This window comes from Schistocerca gregaria, chromosome 2 (assembly GCF_023897955.1).
Source record: "Schistocerca gregaria isolate iqSchGreg1 chromosome 2, iqSchGreg1.2, whole genome shotgun sequence".
Classification (NCBI taxonomy): domain Eukaryota; kingdom Metazoa; phylum Arthropoda; class Insecta; order Orthoptera; family Acrididae; genus Schistocerca; species Schistocerca gregaria.
Window position 1 is genome coordinate 758,329,793 of NC_064921.1, and position 25,587 is coordinate 758,355,379.

Genomic DNA, 25,587 nt, shown 5'->3' on the forward strand with positions numbered 1-25,587 from the left:
GTCATCCTATTTAAGAAGTATGTATCTTCAAAATTTATGTAGAGGAATTATGGTACATCAGAGTCATAAGTAACTTTCAGTGACAACTGGCTGCAATCCCAAGTGTGGACCAATCAAGGTGATGCAGTGGATAATAGACTGGACTCGCATTCACGAGAATAGTGGTTCAAACCCACGTCCAGCCATCCTGATTTAGGTTTTCCCTGGTTTCACTAAATTGCTTCAGGCAAATGCCAGGATGGTGCCTTTGAAAAGGACATGGCTGACTTCCTTCCCTGTCTGTTAGTGACATATGAAATTCCAGATGATTCTACCACAAAACTACACCCACTACTATTAATTCCCTGTTTGAGGTTAGTTTCAACTTGGCATAGTCTGTCATGCTCATCCAACCTACTTTCCACATCTTCTACTTGGTTAATTAGCTGAAGAACATTTTTATCAGACTCATCCACTCGTTCACAGTTTTTACTTCATTCATACATTTGTCAGATACAGAACTGATTTTACTTTGTGATCAGTTTCACATACAGGTTCTACAGCCACTATTTTAACCTGTACTTTTTGTATACCTTCTTTAATTTCATCTACTCTTTGTTTGTTTCCAACAGCAACTGTTTTCAGAGCCTCTGTTAATTCACTTTTTACAGTGCTGACAGATCTTTTGCAATTATTCTCAACTCGAGAAATTTTGTCAACTACTTCATTTTCTAATGACTTCAATTCATTTTCCCTCATTTCTTTTAAAACAGCAGTCTGCTTTTCAAGTTTTTCTTTAAACCCACTATTAAGTATACTAATTTTTTCATTAAAACCATTTTCAAGTTTACTAATTTTTTCAGTAAAACCACTGTCAAGTTTTTCAAGTTTACTATTAACTTTTTCAGCCAAATTAGTTTTTCCTTGTATAGAGCCCATTAAAGCTGCAAACATTTCCTGGATACTTCCAAGTTCCATTTTTGGCATCACTGTTTCTTGTTTATCTTGTTCCACCAGAACTATACCAAATTTGGTATCCACATTTGATTCAGTAACATTACTAACACTATCATCACACACACTATCATCACAAAACTGATCATTACTGAGTTCATGCTTAATGTCACTTTTGCGATTAGTATTATCCCCACTAGTTACATTAACAGACATAGTTGAAGCAGACTCGATTCCACTGTTGGTAAATAACATAGAAATATCATCAAAAACATCCCCTTTTATTTTAACATCTACTCCTTCTCTCTGTTCAGGCGTGCTGGTGTGTGAAGCAGTCGCACTGAAAGAAATATCTTCCTCCTTCACCGTATTCACAAAATCTTTATCACTTGCCATGTTTCTCAGTCTTTCAGCACACAGATGTAACAAAGTTAACTTATCTTTTGTCGAATCCTGCAGCCTCAGCGTGTTGAAACTGTGAGTACGATCCCCTGCGGCTCCCGTAACAGTTTCCGGCCCCCTCTCATGTGTAGGTTGGCCGCGCTGCCCCGTTGTACTGCCCGCCGCCACCACTAAGATGCCATCTGCTGCTTCGCTGCACTCCTGTCGCTACTGCAGCCGTTGCGGATCCTCCTCTTTCTTACAGCTCCAGCAACTCGAAACAGGTTCCATTCAAACTTCTGCTAGTACCGGTTCACTAAATTCTTTCACTGATATTCACTGTTTGGTCCATCAAAATCTTTCTTTCAACTGGGGATTCAAAATACTACAGCTTTAGTGTTTCTCAGCCGATGCACCACATGTGGCAGTGTGGTTCCCTCTGTCCCTTTATGATGAACCTGCACCTACCTGTGAACATTGCCTCAGCAGATAATCAGTAGGAAAACCAAGCGAAACCTACTGTACTTCGACGTGAACCAGGCTGCAATTAGTCGCTAATCTATGTTTCGGTAGAAAGTTTTCACGTGAAATGAAAGGTTGGAAATTTTGTCCTTAATTAATATATTCTGAAACTTAGGTGAACAAGTATCACTGCCATGCCCCTACTAGTCTTAACACAGTCACTCCCAATCCCTTTCACTCACGTTAGCAAATTTATGGTGTTGCATTTGCTGAAAACTTAATAGCTACAAAATACGGATTGTTTTCGATTGAGAATGCTGGACAAATATTAAGTTTGTCAGTACATAATGCAATCACAGTTTTTAGCCACGACTGATGGAATTTGTTTTTCTCATCACAAAATTCACTTAAAAATTCCGAAATTTCTACAACCCATTGGAATAATTATGCTGTCACTTTACAACACTTTTGATTTTTGAAACACTACTAGATACGGCAAATTATCATTTCCATCGGAACTACTACTACTACACACGTCCGAACTGTTTCATGGCTAGGCTCCGACTCCTCTCTAGAATACTCTAAGTCTTCTCTACCAGCAGAGAAAGGAGCGGGAAGAATATTGCTTCGCCATTGGTCAGTTTATTCAAGAGCCAATATCAAAACAACATTCTCGCGTGTCAGTCCGTGCTTTTCATCAGTAACCAATCACAAAATAGTAAACCTAACGACTGCACTTTTTACCAGTGTAATTATCTAATATGCTAAAGTTTTGTTTATGCATAAAGTTATTTACTATTGTTATTTATACGTGAATTAACTTTTCCTTTACCATAAACTTACTAAACAAATCTATTCTACAAAAATCCCCTTTGTTCACATCCATACTACTTCGAAATGTTCCCACACTAAATCCCACTACATAACTCGTTAAACAACTATCTTCATATTAACCTTAAACCATACTCACACATCATTCATACTGCTAAAACACATTTATATCATTTTACATACACAAAAAGACATAACACTTTATGAAAATACTAGAACAGTTTATGAAAAACATTCTATTACTTTAGTGCACTCTAGTGGGCATAATCGAAACTAAATCACAGTCCCCTATCCAATACTGTCCTCTCTCGGCTGATACATAAACTACGTGTGTGTCCAGTCTCACATCACCATCTGTCGCTATCCAGCTCTGAGACACATCTCCCACTTAACTGCCTCCAAGACAGGATCGGTATACGGCGCTACGCCTTAAGCAAGCAAGCAAACAAAGAAGTCTGCTAAGAAAAAGGACCCTTTGGTGGCCCCAACACTACCACTCCCTACCAGTTCTGCACCTGAGGATAAGGTGGAGATCTTAGCATCCCCTGAGGACCTGGAGCTCACTGATGCCTCGTCCACTATAGGAATGGACGCAAATACTCAGTCGGTGGCAGCAGGTGACCCTGAGGCATAACCTGCTGCCTTGCGTGCTTCATGCCTTTCCAACCTCTAGATAATGTCATCCTCTAGTGGAATTGCTGCGGTTTTTTCCACCACCTGGCTGAGCCACGGCAACTGTTAAACTTTATACCTGCTTTCTGCATTGCCCTCCCAGAAACCTGGTCCTGACAATGCGGACCCCCTGCCCTCCACAGCTGTAGGGGATATTACAAGAACCGTAGTGACTATAATAGTGTGTCAGGTGGAGTTTGTGCCTATGTCCTGAACTCAGTATGCAGTGAACCTGTGCCCCTTCGAACCCCTCTTGAAGCTGTGGCTGTCAGGGTAAGGGCAACTCAGGAAATAACTGTCTGCAACGTATAACTTCCTCCAGATGGTGCAGTACCCCTGAACGCATTGGCTGCACTGATTCATCACCTCCCTAAACCTTTCCTACCTTGGGAGATTTTAATGCCCATAACCCCTTGTGGGGTGGCACCTTGCTTACTGGCAGAGGTAGAGATGTCGAAACTTTCCTGTCTCAACTTGACCTCTGCCTCTTAAATGCTGGGGCCCCCACACATTTCGGTGTAGCTCATGGCACTTACTCGGCCATTAATTTATCCCTCTACAGCACAGGACTTCTCCCATCACTCCACTGCAGAGCCCACGATGACTTGTGTGGTAGTGACCACTTTCCCATCTTCCTGTCGCCCCCCAAGGGCCATTCCCCCAGTCGTCTACCAAGATGAGCTTTAAGCAAGGCAGACTGTTTACTCTCCCCCACACTGTACCAACAATGTGGTAGTTGAGTGGGTCACTAGAATGATCGTTTCTGCGGTGGAAAACAGGATCCCTTGTTCTTTAGGGTGCCCGCGGCGAAAGTGAGTACCTTGGTTGGTCGCTGGAAATCGCTGTGGTATAGCATTGCACAAAGATCTGCTGAGTCCATTAAAGAGTGTCATAAGCGGTATAAGCATCACTCTTCCTAGAGCACCTAATAGCTTTTAAACAGCTCTGTTCCCGCGTTCGTCAGCTTATAAAAAGACAGAAACAGGAATGTTGTGAGAGGTACGTCTCAACCATGGGTGCCATACGTCACCTTCCCATGTCTGGACAGAGATCATACATGTTCGTGGGTACCAGATCCCGACAGGTGTCACTGGCATTAACATCAATGGTGTGTTATCTACTGATGCACATGCAGTTGCCGAGCACTTTGTTGAGCACTATGCTCGAGCCTCCTCGTCGAAGAATTATCCCCCAGCATTTCGCACCCTCAAATGCTCCATTTTCAGAGTGGGAGCTCCTCAGCGTCCTTGCACATTGCCCCGACACAGCTCCTGGGCCAGATCGGATCCACAGTCAGATAATTAAAAATCTCTCTTCAGACTCCTCGTCATCTACAACCAGATCTGGTGTGATGGCATCTTTCCATCGCATTGACGAGAGAGCACCATCATTCCAGTGCTCAAAACTGGCAGATACCCACTTGATGTGGATAGCTATTGACCCATCAGCCTCACCAACGTTCTTTGTAAGCTGTTAGGACATACGGTAAGTCAGCAGTTATGTTGGGTCTTGGAGTCATGTGGCCTGCTGGCTCTATGCCAGGGTGGTTTCTGCCAGTCGCTCTACCACTGATAATCTAGTTTCCCTCGAGTCTGCCATCCAAACAGCCTTTTCCAGATGCCAACACCTGGTTGCTGTCTTTTTTGAATTACAAAAAGCTGATGACGCAACCTGGTGACATATCCTTGCCACATTTTATGAGTGGGGTCTCCGGGGTTCACTTCAGATTTTTACCGAAAATTTCCTATCGCTCTGTACTTTACGTGTCCAAGTTGGTGCCTCCCATAGTTCCCTCCATATCCTGGAGAATGGGGTCCCACTGGGCTCTGTATTGAGTGTATCTCTCTCTCTCTCTCTCTCTCTCTCTCTCTCTCTCTCTCTCTCTCTCTCTCTCTCTTTGTGTGTGTGTGTGTGTGTGTGTGTGTGTGTGTGTGTGTGTGTGTGTGTGTGTGTGTAGGTGGGTGGCCATTAAGGGTCTAAGAGCAGCTGTCTGGCATTCTGTCTTACCTTCCCTGTATGCAGATGACTTCTGCATTCCGTACTGCTCCACCAGTACTGAATGTTGTTGAGCGGCGCCTCTGGGGAGCCATCCACAAAGTGCAGTCTTGGGCTCTAGCCCACGGCTTCCAGTTTTCAGCACTTTTGTTGGCATCGTACCGTTCATCTGGAACCAGAACTTTACCTTAATGAGGATCCACTCACTATAGTGGAGACATATTGATCCTTATGACTGGTTTTCAATGCCCGATTGACATGGCTTCCTCATCTTCGTCAGCTGAAGCGAAAGTGCTGGCAGCACCTCAATGCCCTGCACTGCCTGAGCAACACCAACTGGGGTGCAGATAGCTCTATGCTGCTGCAGCTCTACAGAACCCTTGTTCAATCCTGCCTTGACTATGAGAGACTGGTTTATGGGTCGGCGGCACCCTCAGCTTTGCATTTACTTGACCCAGTGCACCACTGGCAACGGGAGCTTTTAGGACGAGTTCGGTGATCAGCGTCGTGGTGGAGGCCAGAGTCCCTCCATTGAAGGTTAGGTGTGCACAACTGCTCGCCAGTTACGTTGCACACATTTGTAGTTCTCCTAAGCATCCGTTTCACCGTCTCCTTTTCTCACTTATGGCAGTTCATCTCCTGCCCAGGTGAGGGCTAATGATTGTGGTTGGTGTCCGATCTCTTGTGTCTGAAATGGAGTCCTTGGTTTTCCCATCTATACTCGAGGTCCATTCATGTACACCTCCGTGATGTACACCAAGCCCGAAGCTTTGCCTTGACCTTCCAAATGTTTCTAAGGACTCAGTTAACCCCAGCAGCTTTCCTCTGTCACTTCCTCTCGATTCTTGACATATGCCTGGACCATGAAGTGGCTTACATTGATGGCTTGATGGCTGATGGTCACATTGGCTTCGCGTATGTTCATAGAAACATATTGAACGGCACTTCTTGCCAGATAGCTGCAGTCATTTCACTGCAGAGCTGGTGGCCATTTCTCGTGCTGTTGAGCGCATCCGCTCATGCCCTGGCGAGCTGTTTCTTCTCTGTACTGACCCCTTGAGCAGTCTACAAGCTATCGACTAGTGCTACCCCCACCATCCTTTGGTAGTGACCATCCAGGAGTCCACCTATGCCCTGGAACATTCCAGTTGTTCCGTGGTGTTTTTGTGGCCCCAGGCTACGTCGGAATACCAGGAAATAAACTTGCCGACAGGCTACACGGAAACCATTTCTGGAGATTGTCATCCCCATAACTGACGTGCAATCATTATTATGCCGCAAGTTTTTTCAGCTTTGGGAGATGGAATGGTATAATCTTAGTACACACAACAAATTGTGTGCCATTAAGGGGACAACGAATGTATGGAAGCTCTCCACGCAGGCCTCTCGCAGGGACTATGTGGTTCTCTGCCATAAGTGCCTAATACATTGGTACGTCCTCCATTGTGAGGACCCACCTCAGAGCCACTGTGGCTCACATACGACTGTCGTCCACATCTTGCTGGACTGCCCACTTTTAGCCGCTATGCGGCAGACTTTTAACTTTTCCAACACCATACCTTCGGTGTTGGGCAACAATGCCTCAACAGCAGCTTTAGTTTTATGTTTTATTCATGAGGGGGTATTTATTGTACCATCGAAGGGTGGGCATTTAGCCTTCTCTCAGAAGCTGCCACCCTTCCTCCACTTTAACTCTGTCACATTTTGTTTGCATTTGTTTGTCTTGGTGGTCTCCTTTTCCCGTCATATGTTCATCTCTCCTTGGGGTGGGCATTTTAATGTGATTCAGAGTGACTGTCTCATCGTCTATTATTGGGATCAGCCAGCCCAGACCATCTGATCTATGTTTTTAATACCTTCTTCTACTTTTCCTTGTGGTGTATGTTTTCCCCGTTTTTTTGTTCGTTCCATTCATTTTATTTTTAGATGTGGTTCCCCATTCCTTTTCCCCCTTTTATTTTCTCAAATGTACTTTGATTGTTTTTGTACCTTAAGCCTTGCTTGCATCAGGAAAAAGGGACTGATGGCCCAATAGTTTGGTCCCTTTATACCTCCAACCAGCCAACCAACAATAGGAACAGGGCACTAATAGAGATTAAAGGTCGTAAAGCAAGGATGCAGTCCTTCTCCCCTGTTCCTCAACATGTATTTTGTAGAAGCAATTAAGAAAATAAGAGTAGCGATAAACTTAACCTACAAATTGGAGATAACATAGCAATGAATTGGAGGAATTCTTCTTCTTTGGGAGCAGAATAATGAATTACAGATGAAGCAAGGACATAAGGACTAGACTAGCACAGCCAGAGGAAGCATTTTCATCAGAGAGTGTCAACTAATATCAAACATAGTCCTTAATTTGAGAAAGAAATATCTGAGAATGTGTGTCTGGATTACAGCATTGTATGGAAGTGAAACAAGGACTGTGGGAAAACTGTAAAAGAAGAGACTTAAGTGTTTGACATGTGGTCCTCTGGGCCAATGCTGAAAATGAAGTTAAGAATGAGGACATCCACAGCAAAATTGTATAGGAAAGGAGTATGTGGGAAACACTATCTAGAGATAGGGACAGGATGAGAGGTAATGTGTTAACATTCAGGTAACAACTTCTGTGGCTGCAGGTACTAGTACAATTTCTGATATATTCAGTGTTAAAAACTAATGTAATACACAGAAATAAATATCAAAATAGTGAATATGAAAAAAAAAACACTTAGAAACACAGCCTAAACATAACTAAATAAAAGTGGTATGAATACATACACAAACATACGTACAACATGATTTTAGCCACAAAAAATTATTGCAGAAACCTGGTCTCTTCTCAAAGACCTCAAAATACTAAGTAATTTCTTTAAGTCGTCTCTGTATTGGGCATCCAGATGGTGTCACTACTAATTTTGTCTCAATTACCTTATGAATCCATAGTGGTACTTTATTCTGAAATGGCGCACATCTGTGATGGGGTCCATACCACCTGTAATCTACCTGCTTATGTTGCAGCTCATGTCCAGTAGTGGGTTTCAATAATTTGATCACAAGATTGCAATCACCTAACCTCAAACCATTTATTTGTCCTTGGATAAAGTCAGACTTTGTCTTACGCCCCCCCCCCCCCCAAAAAAAAAAAAAAAAAAAAAAAAAAAAAAAAAAAAAAAAAAGAGTACTCAGAGTCCACTGTTCCACAATACCTGGTAGTTTGGCAACAAACTCCCAAAAAATGATGCTGAGATAGGCAGTTTCGTCCTGCTACACTAGTTAGAATCCCATTTGCATTTGTTTTAACAAGGATCACTGACTCTTTTGTGTAGACTTCTGCTCAGGTTCAACCAGAAGTTAATACTCCATCAGTCTCCCATGGTACTGAACCAATCATATCTTAAGATACATTCTCCCAATTCCTATGTTGACTGTATCTACAGGGTCCTTCTACTCATATTATTTTCCCTTGTGGCCGAAAATCAGTTTTCTCTGGATTGTCCTTATATTCTAATGTGTATCGTGTTTGTTCTGCCCTCTGTTCATAACTTTTGGATCTTCAGTTACTGTATCCAAGTCCGTATTGTTGCGTACTGTACCATAGTTCATATTGTTGCTCGACTCTGTCCAGGGCTATCTCCCTGATCTTAATTTCCGTGCCACTCAAGCTGCGCATCAAAACAACTACCCTCCTCTATTCTGATGCCATGCAATTGGCCATATCGCTGTACTCACATGTGACACTGTGATTTTACGATTGAATGTGCAACCAGGAGTGCATCCTGTTGCTACACCATGAGACCTAATTAATTGAGTATAACAGAATAAGTAAAGTTGCCACCGTTTGACACTGTGTAAATTTCTGCTAGCTGTGTAACTGGAGTGGATGTGCACACAAATGGCTCATTAGTTGATACTTATATATGTAAAGAACCTGTAGAATTCCTCATACTGAAGTGAACCATACATTTAAGCTGTAGAGATTGTAAACAAAGTCACAAATTTTTATTTGATTTACGGTTGTAATCATAACTTGTGAAATAATTGATTTCTTTAGGGTTTTGACAAAACTCAGAAATTGTAACTAATCTTATTGCCACTAAGGAATGGAACTGAGGTTCCATCCTGATGATATAACAGTATATACCTTTTTTTTATTTCAGACAGTTGATTTAAAACGTCTTAAGTATTTTTTAATGATATTGAAGTATCATCTATAATAAGTACATGCCAGTCCACTTGATTTTGCTTAAAACAATATATTCGAGAAAATCGCATAAGCAGCTGTAAGGTTCTTGAAGACCTGTCTGCTTTGCTTTTTAATTAGTAACAACTTCGAGTATCTCTTAGAAATTGTGTAGTGTATTCATGCTTAGCAAGAAAAAACTATAAAAATCAATGAGCATTCTCGTTTTACAAGTGCATGATAATTATACCATCAGTTTAAATAATAATAATAATAATAATAATAATAATAATAATAATAATAATAATATCTTCCAGAATCAGATTGCAGAGCTGAAAGCTGCCCAAGCTCCAGGAGCAACAGCTCTGCGCACTGCACTTCTTGATCCTTCAGTGAATCTGCTACTTCAGCGGCTGCGCCAGGAACTGCTGTCCACAAGGGCACGCTTGGAAGAGACACAGAATGAGCTCAGTGCTTGGAAGTTCACACCAGACAGGTTAGCTTTGCTACAGACATACTCTATACAAAAGCTCTTTATTAGACCTTTATAGTGTATTACCTTCCAGATACATTCAATATAATTACATTTTCTGATACAAATAAGTATTAACAAAATATCAAATATCTTGAACAAAATGAAATTGTCGACATTTTATCAGAATGTTAAAGATAGTTGCCATCATCATTTATAAACGTCTCTCAGCTTGATAAGGAAATGACAGAAAAACACTGAGCTCAAATAATTTAAAATACATTGACTTCTTGCTCCATAATCATCCCACATGAAATTGACACTAAAGAGCCAAAGAAACTAGTACATCTGCCTAATATTGTGTAGGACCCCTGTGAGCACGCAGAAGTGCATGACGTGGCATGTACTAGAAGAATGTCTGAAGTAGTACTAGAAGGAATTGATACCATGAGTCCTGCAGGGCTGTCCATCAATCCATAAGATTACGATGGGTGGAGATCTGTTCTGAACAGCACATTGCAAGGCATCCCAGATGTGCTCAATAATGTTCACGTCCGGGGAGTTTGGTGCCTAGTGGAAATGTTTAATCTCGGAAGAGTGTTCCAGGAGCCACTCTGTAGCAATCCTGGATGTTTGGGGTGTCACATTGTCTTGCTGAAATTGCCCTAGTCCATCAAAATGCACAATTGACATGAATGGATGCATATGATCATACAGGATGCTTATATGTGTGTCACCTGTCAGTCATATCTAGACATATCAGAGGTGCCATATCACTCCAACTGCACATGCCTCAGATAATTAGAGAGCCTGCCCCAGCTTGAACAGTACCCTGCTGACATGAAGGGTCCCTGTATTCATAAGGTTGTCTCCATACCCATACCCATACAGGTCCATCCGCTCGATACAATTTGAAATGAGACTCGCCTGACCAGGCAACATGTTTTCAGTCATCAACAGTCCAATGTTAGTGTTGACAGGCCCCGATGAAGCGTAAAGCTTTGTGTTGTGCAGTCATCAGGGTACCGAATGGCCCTTCGGCTCCAAAAGCCTATATTGATGATGTTTCATTGAATGGTTTGCATGCTGACACTTGGTGTTTCAGCATTGCAATTTGTGGAAGGGTTGCACTTCTGTAACATTAAACAATTCTCTTTAGTTGTCATTGGTCCCATTCTTGCAGGATCTTTTTCCAGCCACTGCCATGTCAGAGATTTGATGTTTCGCCAGATTCCCAATATTCACTATGCACTTGTAAAATGGTTATACGGTAAAAATCCCCCTTCATGACTACCTCGGAGATGCTGTCTCCCATAGCTCATGTGCCAACTATAACACCAAGTTCAGACTCACTTAAATCTTGATAACTTGCCATTGTAGAAGCAGTAACCGGTCTAACAACTGTGCCACACTTGTTGTCCTCATAGGTGTTGCCAACTACGTCACCGTATTCTGCCTGTTCAAATCTCTCTGTATTGGCAAGTTCTTGCCTGTACCAGTTTTTTGGCACTTCCGTGTAGATTCCTGTAGTCATAAAATGTATTTAATTCACTACATATTAGAGTCCCCATAGAATTATTGGCAAATGAGATACTTACGATAAAGAATAGATCACAGCATACACAGTCTGCAGAACAGTTTACATTCATTCATTTCACTTTGTCCTGTGTATTCCAGGCAGGTTCTTATTTTGCTGGTGTTAGATGGTTCGAATTTCAAAGGAAGTTGTGGAGTAATTTATTTCCATTCACCCTGAAACTTTGTAAATAGTTGCTAGATTCTCAGTGAAATTGATGTGACAACCCGTTTGTGCTCTAATTTGTTTTAAAGCTATTAGATGGGGGTTCAAGTCTTCATTTTGGACTGTCCAGTCCAGCAAATCCATCTGCTTTCCTTTAAAGCATATTACAACTGTCTTGGACTCATATATGACATTGTTTAATACCTATATCTTAAATCTTGTTTGTGAACTATCTGTGTGTGTGATCGAACATATACTAATGACCAGAGTGCATAAGGGAAAGTTTTAAAATTTAGTCTATAACAATGTATACCATACTTTTAAACCAGATTTTTTTTAGTTAATTATCTATATTATTGGTTCTAGCAATACTGGTAAAAGGCTAATGGCCAAATGCAGGCTTCTTTATCAAGAGAATGAAGAACTGGGACGTATGATTTCTAGTGGCAGACTTGCAAAACTAGAGGGAGATTTAGCGCTGCAAAAAAGCTTTAGTGAAGAAGTGAAAAAATCCCAGTCTGGTAAGTATTTTTAATTTCCTGAAATGAAATTGACTGCAGAATGTTTCTTATAACATTAATATAGTTGGTGGTGGTGGTGGTATGCGTAATTAGTATAAGTTCTTTCAATAAAGAAAAGCCACTCATTTAGACATTACTTACATTTGATATGAAAATTTACATCATTACACCCTGTTAAAGTGTTGTTCGACACCTATATATTTCTTGTGAACAAAGAAGTTTAAAACACACAATACGCCCATTCCACAAAACACACACACACACACACACACACACACACACAGAGGAAAACTGTTTCTGGTTTTGAAGCACCCCTTTCAGTGTCAAAAAATTTAAAACTAAGGGTCAACAAAAGCCTGCTTTCTTTCTATGTCTCAGACATCAACGTGTTGCAACTTTCTGACAGATTGAAACTGTGTGCTGGTCCAGGACTTGAATGTGGGATCTATGCCTTTCATGGGCAAATACCCTCCAACAGAGCTGTCAAAGTGCAACTCAACCCACCTTCACAGCTTTACTTCTGCTAGTATCTCTCCTAACTTTCAAACTTGTGAGAAGTTCTCCTGCATACCTTGCAAGACTTACTATTTCTGGAGAAATGAGTCAACATGTTGAAGTTTTTTACATAACTAGAATTGTGCTGAGAATTAGTGGATGTTTGTTTTTAGGTTACTTTTAACATTCAGAAGAATGTTGAGCATATGAATTTCCGTAGATTCAAATATACCGGGTGATATATAAATTTGAAATCTTAATAAACCACTGAATAATGTAGATAGAGGGGTAAAAATTGACACACAAGCTTGGAATGACATGGGGTTTTATTGGGTGGGGGGAAGGGGGGAGTATTGCTAGACGCGTGAAAGATCTCTTGCGCACGTCGTTTGGCAATGATCGTGTGCTCAGCCGCCACTTTCGTCATGCTTGTCCTCTCAGGTCCCCAGACCTCAGTCCGTGCGATTATTGGCTTTGGGGTTCCCTGAAGTCGCAAGTGTATCGTGATCGACAGACATCTCTAGAGATGCCGAAAGACAACATCTAACGCCAATGCCTCACCATAACTCTGGACATGCTTTACAGTGCTGTTCACAACATTATTCCTCGACTACAGCTGTTGTTGAGGAATGATGGTGAACATATTGAGCATTTCCTGTAAAGAATATCATCTTTGCTTTGTCTTAATTTGTTATGCTAATTATTGCTATTCTGATCAGATGAAGCGCCATCTGTTGGACACTTTTTGAACATTTGTATTTTTGTGGTTCTAATAAAACTCCATGTCATTCCAAGCATGTGTGTCAATTTGTACCTCTCTATCCACATTATTCTATGATTCATTCAATTTTCGAATTTATACTGACTTTTTGATCATTCAGTATAACTGAGAACAGCACACTTCCCCTAAGTATTTACTAGCTGCAAACACATCCTTGGAAATACATTTTTCTTCCATATGCACCCTCATAGCTAGTTAAAACCTCTCTTCTACATTATCTGTGGGTAAGCTCCTCTTGAGGTAGAATTAAAAAAATGTTTATTGTTGCAATACACTACGTACTGATTGAGATGTCTTATTTTTTTAAGGATGTTAGACTGGCTTACAATTTCCAAGCATCTATCCAGATTTAGGTTTTCCATTGTTTTTTAAATTTAGCAAGCTCATGCTGGTATGGTTAATTTGCAAGACCACATAGATTCCTGTTCCATTTCTCTTTAAACCAAGCTGCTGTTCCATCCCTAATAAAGTCATTGCTGATGTGATCTTGATCTTCCATTTCCAAGTGCTAATGGTTTACTGACAAAGCCATAAGATCAAAATGAATACACAAGAAAGTGATTGTGACAGCATATGTTGACAACAAACACCATGTGCTGTGTATCAGATCATAGTTTATGATCAAGCCTTAGATTTTTCTCATTTGTCTTAATGAGAGATAAAATAACGTAATGTATGTGTATTGTTTAGAAGAGCAGGTATATTGTTATCATTACCTGAAACTGTCAGCAGTTGAAAAATAATAATATTCCTATGTATCTTTAAATGTGTAGTGGTAAAGGTAACACACGACACAGATCTGAAATTCCACAGTATTGGTGATAAGTTGAGAAAACTGTCCCGAAACATGTGCTACAAAACGCCAATGTTTCCTGCGCATGTACCCTGACGTCAATATGGGATTTGATCACCATTCACACGTACACAGGCTGCACAACGGATTGGCATACTCTGGATCAGGTGGTCGAGCAGCTGCTGGGGCATAGCCTCCCATTCCTGCACCAGTGCCTGTCAGAGCTCCTGAAGTGTTGTAGGGGTTTGAAGACGTGTAGTGATACATTGACCGAGAGTATCCCAGACGTGCTCCAAGGGGTCTAGGTCTAGAGAACAGGCAGACCACTCCATTCACCTGATATCTTCTGTTTCAAGGTACTCCTCCACGATGACGGCTCCGTGGGGCCGTGCATTATCATCCATCAGGAGGAAGGTGGGACCCACTGCACCCCTGGAAAGGCGGACATACTGGTGAAAAATGATGTCCTGATACACCTGACCTGTTACAGTTCCTCTCTAATCATAACCCCCCCCCCCCCCCCCCCCACACACACACACACCATCAAACCACGACCTCCATACAGGTCCCTTTCAAGGACCTTACGGTATTGGTATCTGGTTCATGTCAGGTGAAAACCCGGCAAGAATCACTGTTCACACTATACCTGGACTCGTCCATTTTACTGTGTGTCTGGAGACAACTGTTCCAGTGGCTGGGGTAAGGTCCCAAGCAAGGCTACCTGCCATACTCCGTGGCCGTCTGAGGGCACTGATGGTGAAATATCGGTCTTCTTGTGGTGTCGTACACTGTGGGCTGTGTAGCGCCAGGACTCATTTCCTGTCTGCTGGAATTGTTGGCATAATCTTCAGATCACACTTTGTGGCACACGGAGGGCCCGTGCTACGACATGCTGAGTTTGACCAGCCTCCAGTCTACCCTTCATAACATCATCAACATGTGTTCTTTGAGCCATTTTCAACACACAGTCACCATTAGCACATCTGAAAATGTCTGCACACTCACTGCACCGTACTCTGACGTACACCAAGACACCTCTCCGTATGTGGACTGGTGCCATTACCACCGTGCGATGATGTCAGGTCAAATGCACCATGTATCAGCATTATTCTTAATTTATGAGCATGAATTTACTTACCTACCTACCTCTCCATGGCTGTTTTGTGCATCAGCATGTAGGTTTTGTGATAAACTCAAGTTTTATGCGATATTCAGACACAATAAGACTTTTCTGATCATTGAATTGTTCATTGTGTATTCGAAGCTCATTAGGCAAAAATTATTTGTTTATTTAGTTTAAAAAATAGTTTCTTGAGATAGGCATGATGATAGTTTTTTCTCTGTGTTTGGTGAGAGTTTGACTTTTTTGCCAGATGTTTCTTAGAAAGGACAAGTTTTCTTTATCATATTGGCTTATTAGATTACTCAATCTTTGTCTGAAGTAGTATTGATTTCAACAATTCACATATTGCTTCCTGTGGCATGATTGTGATGTGACTAGTTTCACATTTCAACATTACCTTGGCTAAAATAGTCATTATTTCATTTCTCCAAAAATTCAGAATGCTAATTTTACATACACTGTGGTTTCAATTGCTCACTTGAACTACAGGCATGTGTAGTGTCTGTCAATAGATATGCCCAAGAATGTATGATACCAATGTTTCCCTGTTTCATGTTTTTCTGTGTGTGTGTGTGTGTGTGTGTTTGTTTGCTCTGTGATATACAGACTAGCTGCACAGCATTTTATCAGACAGCAGGCCTCTTGCGCTTGGTTTTCCCTATTGGATTTTTATTAGCGTGTCTTTGTTTCATTACTCTTATTTGTCGCTAATGTAGTGCACTTGAAAGTGTTGCTAAGTTGTTCTAAAATTTTGTCAGTTCTTAGAACAGTTTACACTAACCAGTAAAATTAGCAACTCATTTGCAACTTTTTGTCATTGAATTGTGATGTAGTTTGTGTCTCTTTATAATACAGTGTTGTGTTTTGCATGATCTGACAGTTGTTAAACAGAAATAGCCTTCACTTCAACACAGCCAGACAAGAGCCCTTATTAATTTTTTCCCCGTTTCTAACTTCTAGTGTTGTAGGTCGCAAATTCCTTTTGTTGTGCTAGTATTGTTGATCATCCAGATACTGGTGTTCCAAGCTACTAGGTCGTACTGGTACTTCCCTATGCAACTGTGGCAGTGTGGTAAGACAATGGAATAACATTTAGAAGCACAGCAGCTTAAATCCCAATCCAGCCATCCATTCAGTTTTTCTCTCATTTTCATAATTTGTTCAAGGCAGATACGAAAATGTTTTCATTTGAGAAAGAAGCATATGATTTGCTTTGTCATCCTTCCACGTCCTCAGCTTGTGCTTTGTCTCTGATGACCTCTACATCAGTGGGATGTTAAACCCTTATCTTCCTTACTTTCTTCTCTTTATTAGTGTTGACATTATAAATACTACTAATTTTAAAACCAGAGTGAAATGCTTAAAAATTATTACAGAAGCAATGGTGGGTGGTAATGCCAGTTTGTAATCCTGAGGAGCAAAGTTAGTGATATGTTCCAGAAAGTATTTCATATTCTGAGTGTCTTGTGGTGCTCATTATTCACAGCAGCTGTGTATAAATTACAGTATTTACAAGAAAAACTCTGTTTGCCTGGTGCTAATTACTTTTTTGTTTTATTTATCCACCCAGCTATTTTTGGGTTTTTTCACAAGGCATCTTCATTGTGTGCCCTGAAGTACTATGTGGGATTTTTTGTCACTTATTGGATATACATTTAAAACCAGTTCATGGCACTTTCTTTATAATAAACTAGAGAAGTACCTACAGTAAAAATGTCATAATTCATTATTTAAAAACTATGCAATTTCTCTTCATGTATGAAACTAATTGAAAGCCTCCACTTTTTTGTTTAGTCACCATGGTTTTTATAACAACATTTCAATACATTTTTGATGTCTGTCATTTGCTTTTGTAAGTGTTGCCAACTTTCCTGATTCTTTTGTGTGTGTGTGTGTGTGTGTGTGTGTGTGTGTGTGTGTGTGTGTGTGTGATAGAGAGAGAGAGATATGCACATTTCTTTTTAATTATATGCTTATGAGAGAAATGTTATTTGTGATCATTTAGTAGGATGTTTATCAGTTATGTATTGTGTTGGTGTTTGCATTGAGTACTTCGTCATATTCGCTTGATCTTTTAGTAGTTTTTCTTTTATATCTTTGTTTTGATTATGTGGTAATTTTCTTGTAAAGTTATCATCAGCTGTCTTTCATTTTTCATTCTATTTTCACGTCTTTGTCTCTTGTAGTTGACTGATGATTCATTTCTCTTGAACTTTGTGAATAAGTTGATTGTCTTGTCCCACATTTTAGTTCCTGGGGTAGGAATAAAGATCTGGGAATATCAGATGGGGTGACAGAAGGCGACAATGGGTAATGTGGGGAATATATCAAGAAGAGAGAATCTAATGTCAGAGCTTGATTTGAGAAAATCATAGACTTGTCGAAGTAGATTATTGATGTCTTAGTGGTACTGAGTGACAAGGTGGCTGCTTCTAAGACTTTTTACAAGTTTTAGGGCAAGAGGTGGTTTGTGCACTTGTGTGAAAGGAAAGCCTGGTTGAGGTGATTAATGTAGTTGTTCAGATATTCAGTGGCGGAGCAGAGTAATTCACCATGGATGTCTAGGCTGTAAGGCAGGGAGAATGTAATGTGGAAGGATGGTTGCTGTCAAAAGTGGAAGTATTGTTGCTTATTGGCATGGTGTGAGCTTCAGTAAGCTGGAAGTCAATATCGAGGAAGGTGGCTTCAGGTTTCAGTAAGATCCAGGTGAATTTGCAGTGAGAAAAGTGAGTTTAGCTGTTGCAAGATGCGGAGGAGTTCTTGACCATGAGTCAAGATCAGAAAAATATCAATGAATATGTAGCTATATAGAATGAAGAAAAATTCATACACTTGAACTTTGCAGTGCAATTCTTCACATACTGACAAAACAAAAATGTCTCACCAAATTTCACCATGTGCATATTTTGGCCAGTAAATGGACATTAACGGCTGGCAATTTGGCTACACTGTAATCGCATGTATAGTCACTACTTTTGTCAGCATATAGAGCAGTGCTGTGCAGTGGTTTAGCATGGAGGAGGTCGAAGGTTCAGTTCTGGGTCGAGGCATATTTGTTTTTATTTGCTAAAAATGGTCTGCGTGGTACAGTATCTGGTGCCTTAGTCATCATACAGTGATGACCAGTGGGTCTTCTACAAAACATTCGCAGTTACATACTACATACACAGAAATTAAAGTACAATTGTTTTCATTTATCAGCTTTTAAAACATGCCTTTTGCATGTCATGGACACAAATTGTTTCGCACCACTGCATCTACTAGATTCCAAACCTGTTTTCTGTGTACCTTCCCCCAAATGGTCCCATCAAAATTATGTGCAAAGCACTTTGCTAGCCCTCTTGATGACGTAAGGCTTTAATGAAATGTAATGGGTCTGAACATGGAACAACAAATAGTTGGTATTAATCAATAGGACCATTGGGGGAGGGTACACACAAAACAAGTTTGGAATCTAGTAGATGCACGGGTGTGAAACAATTTGTGTCTACAACATACTAAAGGTTTCTTTAAAAGCTGCCAATGAAAACAATTGTATTTCCAATTTCTGTGTTCATAGTACGCAACTGCAAATATTTTGTAAAAGACATGCTGTAATCACTGTACAATGATGAAGATGCCAGATACTCTAGCATGCAGACATTATTTACCAAATAAAAACAAATACGCCTCAACTCAGAATCGAACCCTTGACCTCCTGCATGCCAACCCAAAACACTAGCCACTAAACCAATTGCACAGCACTGCTGCTATATGCTGACAGTGATAGCTACTGTACCTGTGATTACAGTGTTGTCAGATCGCCAATCTAAAGATTTACTTCTCGAGATATATGCAGGGCAAAATTTGAGGAAAACATTTTTGTATTGGTAGGATGTGAGAAATTGCGCTAAGAAGTCAGAGTGTATGAATTTTTCTTCACCCTGTATGTTCATCAGCATTTAGTAGCGACATGTATGATGCTAAATGAAAATACATTTATCAAATAATGTATTTTTGACGAGAGCTTAATAAAGGAAGAAACAGTAACTCCACTAATGAGAAACTGGTATCTGTGACACCACAATGTGTTCACGTGCAAATCTAATGCGTCTTCTCATTTGCCTGTTAAAACTGAGTCTGCATTCCTTCATAGTGAAGATTTTATACATCATGAGATAAAAATGTTGATATCATCATGGACAAAGATAGGATTAAGATGTATAAATGTGCCTCAGAACAAAAAAATGTATTTTGTTATTCATTTTTGATTTCAATCGTTTTTAATTTAACCTCTACTTCAAATTACTGAAATAGTCCTGCTAACCATTATTAAAATATAATGTAACTGAATAGATAAAGAATTTTCTCTTTCTTGTCAGTACAGTTATATTATATTTTCAAAAATTGATTCTTTTTGTTGGTACATTGTTTTTTGCCTAATTATAAGATGAGGTTTTTTCCCAAATTTGTCATTCGAAAAATACGGGGTGGTCTTACGTTTTCAGATTAAATTATGGCTGCTGAGATCAGATTTTTTTTATTGTGCAATAGATTAAGGGGCATCTTATATTTACAATTGAAGTTTTGTCTACTGAGGTTTCATACAAATTTATTTTGAAGAATTCTCAAGCAAACAATGCTTTTGTTCAATAGGCTTGAGATTTTTCAATATGCAGAAGTGTTCGATACAGTATCGACCTCACTCAGATAATCGCGTGACACTTGACTTGCAGTGGTAGGACAAAGGATACACATGAAACTATGAACTAGCCACTTTGAACAGTTTTACAATAAAGGTCCTCATACTTGTGTGGCTACCATATACATACATTTATGCTGGATTTTAAGTAAAGGCAACATTCAAAGGGGAAAATCTTGTTCTCCAAAAACCATTACTTGATTCTGAACCCAAGTCAGTAGTTTATTTGGGTATGAGAAAATGTAATGATTTTGCATGTGGGTTGCAAGTGACAAATTCTGCCGTTGTTCATATAGTAGAAACTGGGGAAAAATGTCACCAGCTTTTAATCATCTTTAGAACAAGATGGTGACATTCAGATGAAACAAGGAAAAAAAAATCCAGAATTGACTGCAAACAAATGAAATAAATCCCATTGAACTGACTACAGTTGTTATCGGAAGAATAAATTACAGTGGAAAGTCATGTTGTGGAGGTAGTACCAACAGACGTCACTAGATCGCAGGCTGAGCGAAGTTAAATTGGACTGAATCATGATTGCGATCTTTTGCGTATGTACTAGTTGCTATTGTTGTGTAAGACCTGCACATTTCACTATTGTTCAAGCATTGTACTATGGAATGGTTGGAAGGGGAACAGTGACACCAGCTTGGCTGAGAACTGTAATGAGCGTGGGTAGCGGAGTGATGAACGGGCAGCAAATTTCATCGTGCTGCCAACCATGGGAATCTATATTGTTTACTTCAGCTTTTTACGAACATCTACCAGATTTAAACTTTAGTTTGTCTGAATCCCTTTGTACTTGGAATCAAATTGACTGTAAAATTCGACAAATAGTCAACAATAGCGTACTTTTCTACAGGAGATGCTAAAAGTCTAGATTGGGTGCAGTGGCGCGCTTGCGTATTTTATGTAGTAATGTTATCAGCACTCGCCATTAGGTATGACGAGAACAATGGCGGTATGTCAGCTACTGGTTATACACAGCTAATGAGGCAGCAGCTGGCAGATGGTATGTTTGGGAACAAGGGACAGAGTAACATTCTCAAATGATTATAGAAGCGAAATCTACTGTATGTTCAGAAAAAAAAGTGTTGTTTCCTCAGGTCCAACCATAACCATAACCTCAGAAATAGCAACATATTTGGAAGAAATGGTCAAATATTTGTGACAATGGAGATAATGTTTCACAGCTGTCGTGTTGGGATGACATTGGTTATGATTAAAAATAATGATACGACAGATGACAGTAAACAAAAAAAAAGGCAGTGAAGATAATGTAAACTATTTCTTTTTATTTTATTTCTCCTTGTATTATCAAAATTTAGACAGTGAATAAAGGTATAAGCTTAGAGTAGATGCATTGTTAACTTTTTAGTTGGATATGTCAATAAAAATTTGTAATTCTGATTAATCAGAATATGTTAAAACTAATTTTTCTCAAGGAGCCTCTTAAAAAAGGGGAGAGGGTCATGTTATATTCAGGTTCATCTTACTCTCGGAAACTCGGATACATACTGTATTAGATCTTGCAACCATTATTGAACTGTCTTTTAGTTGCTTTGATAAATGTAATCTGTTTGTTACCTTTCAACTGTCTTGGGTGGTTTATTGTATATTATTATTTCTTTATGTAAAAGGCCATTGTGACTAATTAATATTTTTACATTCAAATGTGATTGTGTGTGGAAGTATTATGTAATATTAGGAATGTTTTTCTTAATAGTGAGATAATTATTTTTTGCAAAGAACAGTACATAGGGAAAAGTGTGTGTATAATGACTAGTTTTTCACAGTTCACTTTTGTAAGTGTGCTGATTCTTTTGAAAGAGCACTATGATGTGTGGAGTATATTAGCTGAACAGAGTCAGATGAATGTTTTATCTGCAACAGAAACCTTGTGGATTTGTGAGATATGCAGGGCTATCCTTTCAGTTGTGTTCATTTTAGTGTTTCAAACTAGCTTAATTGCTACTGTACCACCAAACATACAGCTTAATTAGTGTTCATGCCAGTTGATGTTTTATTGTTTATTTTTTCTCCAACCAATTTACCCACTTCCACATTTTTCCCGATTTTTGTTGTTCCTAATGTTCTCTTTTTTGCATTTTTCCAGAACTAGATGAATTTCTTCAAGATTTGGATGAAGATGTGGAAGGAATGCAGGGTACAATATATTTTTTACAACAGGAACTGCGTAAAGCAAAGGAATCAAATGCTGCCCTACAGCAAGAGAATTCTGCTTTGAAATCTGGTGGAGTGACAACAACAGAGCATAATACTGGTTTACGGACAAGTGAGGTGGGAAGGGAATCAAGGCCACGGACGCCTTTGTGTCATAATGGGATAAGGGAGAAAGGGGAGGATGACTCTAGAGGTTGGGATGAGCGGACTCAAGGGTCAGAAAGGCCACCAACCAGGGACACATCCTCATCCCAGTCACCAGGTACTGAAAATGCAGCAGACCATCCGGCAGGCCGAGATGGGTCTCATCCACCACAGCAGCCACCTCCTGAGGAAGACAGTGTGTCTTGTGATGCTAGGTCCCCAGGAGATACCCGTCTGTCCCCTCAGCGTAGACCTCATAGTCAGTATGAGGAATCGAATGATTCAACGAATGTACATTCCGGCATCCCCCCTAGGACGTCTCAGAATAGTGAGAGGAACTGGCAAAAAGTTATTGTTGAGCAAGATGATTCTTCTAGTGACTCAAGTGAATTAATACTTAAGATTGAATCTGAAGACATCGCTGATGATGATTTGGATCCCCAGAGTTCTGATGCTGGAGCTGAAACCAACAAAGTGGGTAACAGTGTGAATGAGAGAGACAGGAGTGTGCCCATTAGTGCAGATAGGACTGCAGATCGTAGTGATGTCATAAAAGAGCAGTCGAGGGATGGCAGAGACTCCCCATCATCCAGGAAAAGAACATGTTCAAATGATGACAGCAGTAATGATAGTGACAATGTACCTTTGATAAAAAAAGTACGTCGTGATTCAGAAATTTCCCTTCATTATAATGAGGAGGAGGATGATGCAGGTCTGACAAATGGAGAGAGTGGTGTTTCAGGTAGTAGGACTAGTGGGAAGTAATGCATAATTATTTTGCATGATCACATGTGTAGTATTTATCAGCATAACGTGATATGTTTTATTCCCAGTTTATTTAAGTGCAGTCTCACAAATTTTATAATATGTTTTGAACATCCAGATTTATTGTGGTAGAAAGTTGTCAGCTATAATTTTGTATACAGTATGTGTAAAGTTACATGCAGATGTAAAATAAAATGTTTTATGAATATTGAACAGCCAGTTTTACCTTCAGTGTTAAAACTGTAACATATGAAGGTCATAATGTCACAAACTTTCACACACATATAGTGAATTTAATCATATTTTAGAATTTTTCTGTTTGGTAGAACACCATTAATTTGTGTCTAGTTACATTTTCTGCCCATCGTATTTGGTCATACAAAGTCTTCAATAATTATTTTAGCATGCAAAGATATTAAGCAGGCAATCTTTTCATTTCTTGCACAGGACTTTATAAATAGTGTTTTAATATGTTATGTGATTATTCACTATATTGTTGCATCCCTTCTCATTAATCTCCTCCTAAGAGAAATTGCATTACTTATTCTACAGTGCACATGTATGCACCAAGTGGAAAGCAGTTCAAATATCTCCTTACACCCTTCTCACAAGTACAGTGGATTTACAAACATTGGAAATTCTGGTACAGACCAAAATTGTCTTTCAGTGAGAGAATGACTGTATAGTTCTGTCACGTAAGATGTGGATACAGAAAGGGAATACAGTCATGGGGCAATTTACTAGAGGACATCTGTGACAACACCCTTGAGCAAATGTAAATATCCCCTAAAAAGCATCATATTACACTTCAGGGCCTTATGTATCCACATTCCCCCCCTTTCCCCTTCTCCAGGAAAAAACGTCCAATCGTAACCTCTCCTTGTATGAAATTACGCTAAAAGTGATCTCAATGCTGTGAGTGCATACTGTGAAAAGCATTTGTGTACTCCTGGTCAGATCTCTTCTCATGAACAGCCTTGTTTCTCGATACAATCTCTCACACTCGACATTTGTGGAATAAAATTCAATGAAGAGAAGTAGTGTTCCACTCCCCCTGCTGTCTTGAGTATGAGGACGGGATATATCCATGCAAAGGAGGCACTTCTCTTGTTGAGAGCCCTTCCTGGCCCAAAATAACAATGCAGACGTGATCAAAATGCAGTATTGACCATCTAAGCATAGTTGCACTATGGTCAACACGAGCCCTGTACCTCCTTCCTGGTTGAATGACAGGAACTGGTCAGCTGTTGGACCCCCTCTGTCTAATAGACGCTGCTCATGTATGGTTTTTACATCTTTGGGCAGATTTAGTGACACCTCTGAATAGTCGGACTGTCTGTGATACAATGTCCACAGTTGACATCTATTTTCAGGAGTTCTGGGAACTAGGGTGATACAAAACTTTTTTCCCACACGCACACACAAACTGTTCTGACTTATATGATTATGACTGTGCTCTACCTCAAAGTTTGAAACCAAACTGCAGTATATGCATTTTAATTGAAGATGGTGGTGAAAATTGATTTGTATAATAGCTTGAAATAATAACTATTCAGTTGATCTTGAACATGATCTTTTTGCAGATGTAGTTGACTGTATTGTGTGGTCCATAGTGGATGAGTGTCATCTGTCTGAAATTAATCAGATAAGCTGAAGTATTGTGGTATGAGTGGGGTAGTGCAGAAATGGTTTAATTCATGTTTAACTGGAAGAATGCAGAAGTTTGAAATTAACAGCACAGGCAATCTGCAAAAAGCAGCAGAATCTCTAATTGGGAGGTACCAAAAATGATGTCCCACTGAGTTCAGTCTTGGGTCCCTTTTTGATCTTAATATATATTAATGACGTACCACTCTATATGATGAAGATGCAAAACTATTTCTTTTTGCTGATGATACAAGTGTTGTATTCATGCCTAACAAGCAAGAATTAGACAAGGAAATTGTAAATAATGTCTTCCAGAAAATTATTAAGTGGTTCTCTACAACTGGACTCTCACTAAATTTTGAGAAAACACAGTATATACAGTAGATGGCATGACACCATTGATAAATATAAACTGAACAGCTGTTGCTAAAGAATATTCAAAATATCTGAGTGTGTGCACTGATGAGAAATTGAAGTGCAAGAAAAGGTTAGGTTCAGCTACTTATGCTATTAAGGTTATTGCAAATTTTGGTGATAAACATATAAGTAAATTATCCCACTATGCCTGCTTCATTCACTGCTTTTATATGGCATCAAATTTTGGGTAATTCACCATTAAAGGGAAAAGTATTCATTGCACAAAAGCGTGTAATCAGAATAATAGCTGGAGTCCACCCAAGATCACATAGAAGACATTTCTTTAAGGAACTCTGTATATTCACAGTTCCTTCACAATACATATAAGTTTGAAATTTGTTACTGATAAGCCAGCCCAGTTCAAAAATAACAGTGATGTGCATTGCT

General features: G+C 39.7%; 1 protein-coding gene across 2 annotated transcripts in view; it reads left to right on the plus strand.

Moving 5' to 3' along the window:
- The window catches only part of LOC126334958 (pre-mRNA-splicing regulator WTAP), a 38,497-nt gene extending 15,148 nt beyond the window's left edge, over nucleotides 1–23,349 (plus strand). For both annotated transcript variants that reach the window (XM_049997728.1, XM_049997729.1), the window contains exons 4-6: nucleotides 9,754–9,932; nucleotides 12,016–12,170; nucleotides 22,160–23,349. In XM_049997728.1, coding sequence (XP_049853685.1) covers nucleotides 9,754–9,932; nucleotides 12,016–12,170; nucleotides 22,160–23,136 — 1,311 coding nt within the window. In that variant the 3' untranslated portion in view covers nucleotides 23,137–23,349. The remainder of the gene's footprint in view (nucleotides 1–9,753; nucleotides 9,933–12,015; nucleotides 12,171–22,159) is intronic.
- Nucleotides 23,350–25,587: the final 2,238 nt, after the last annotated feature.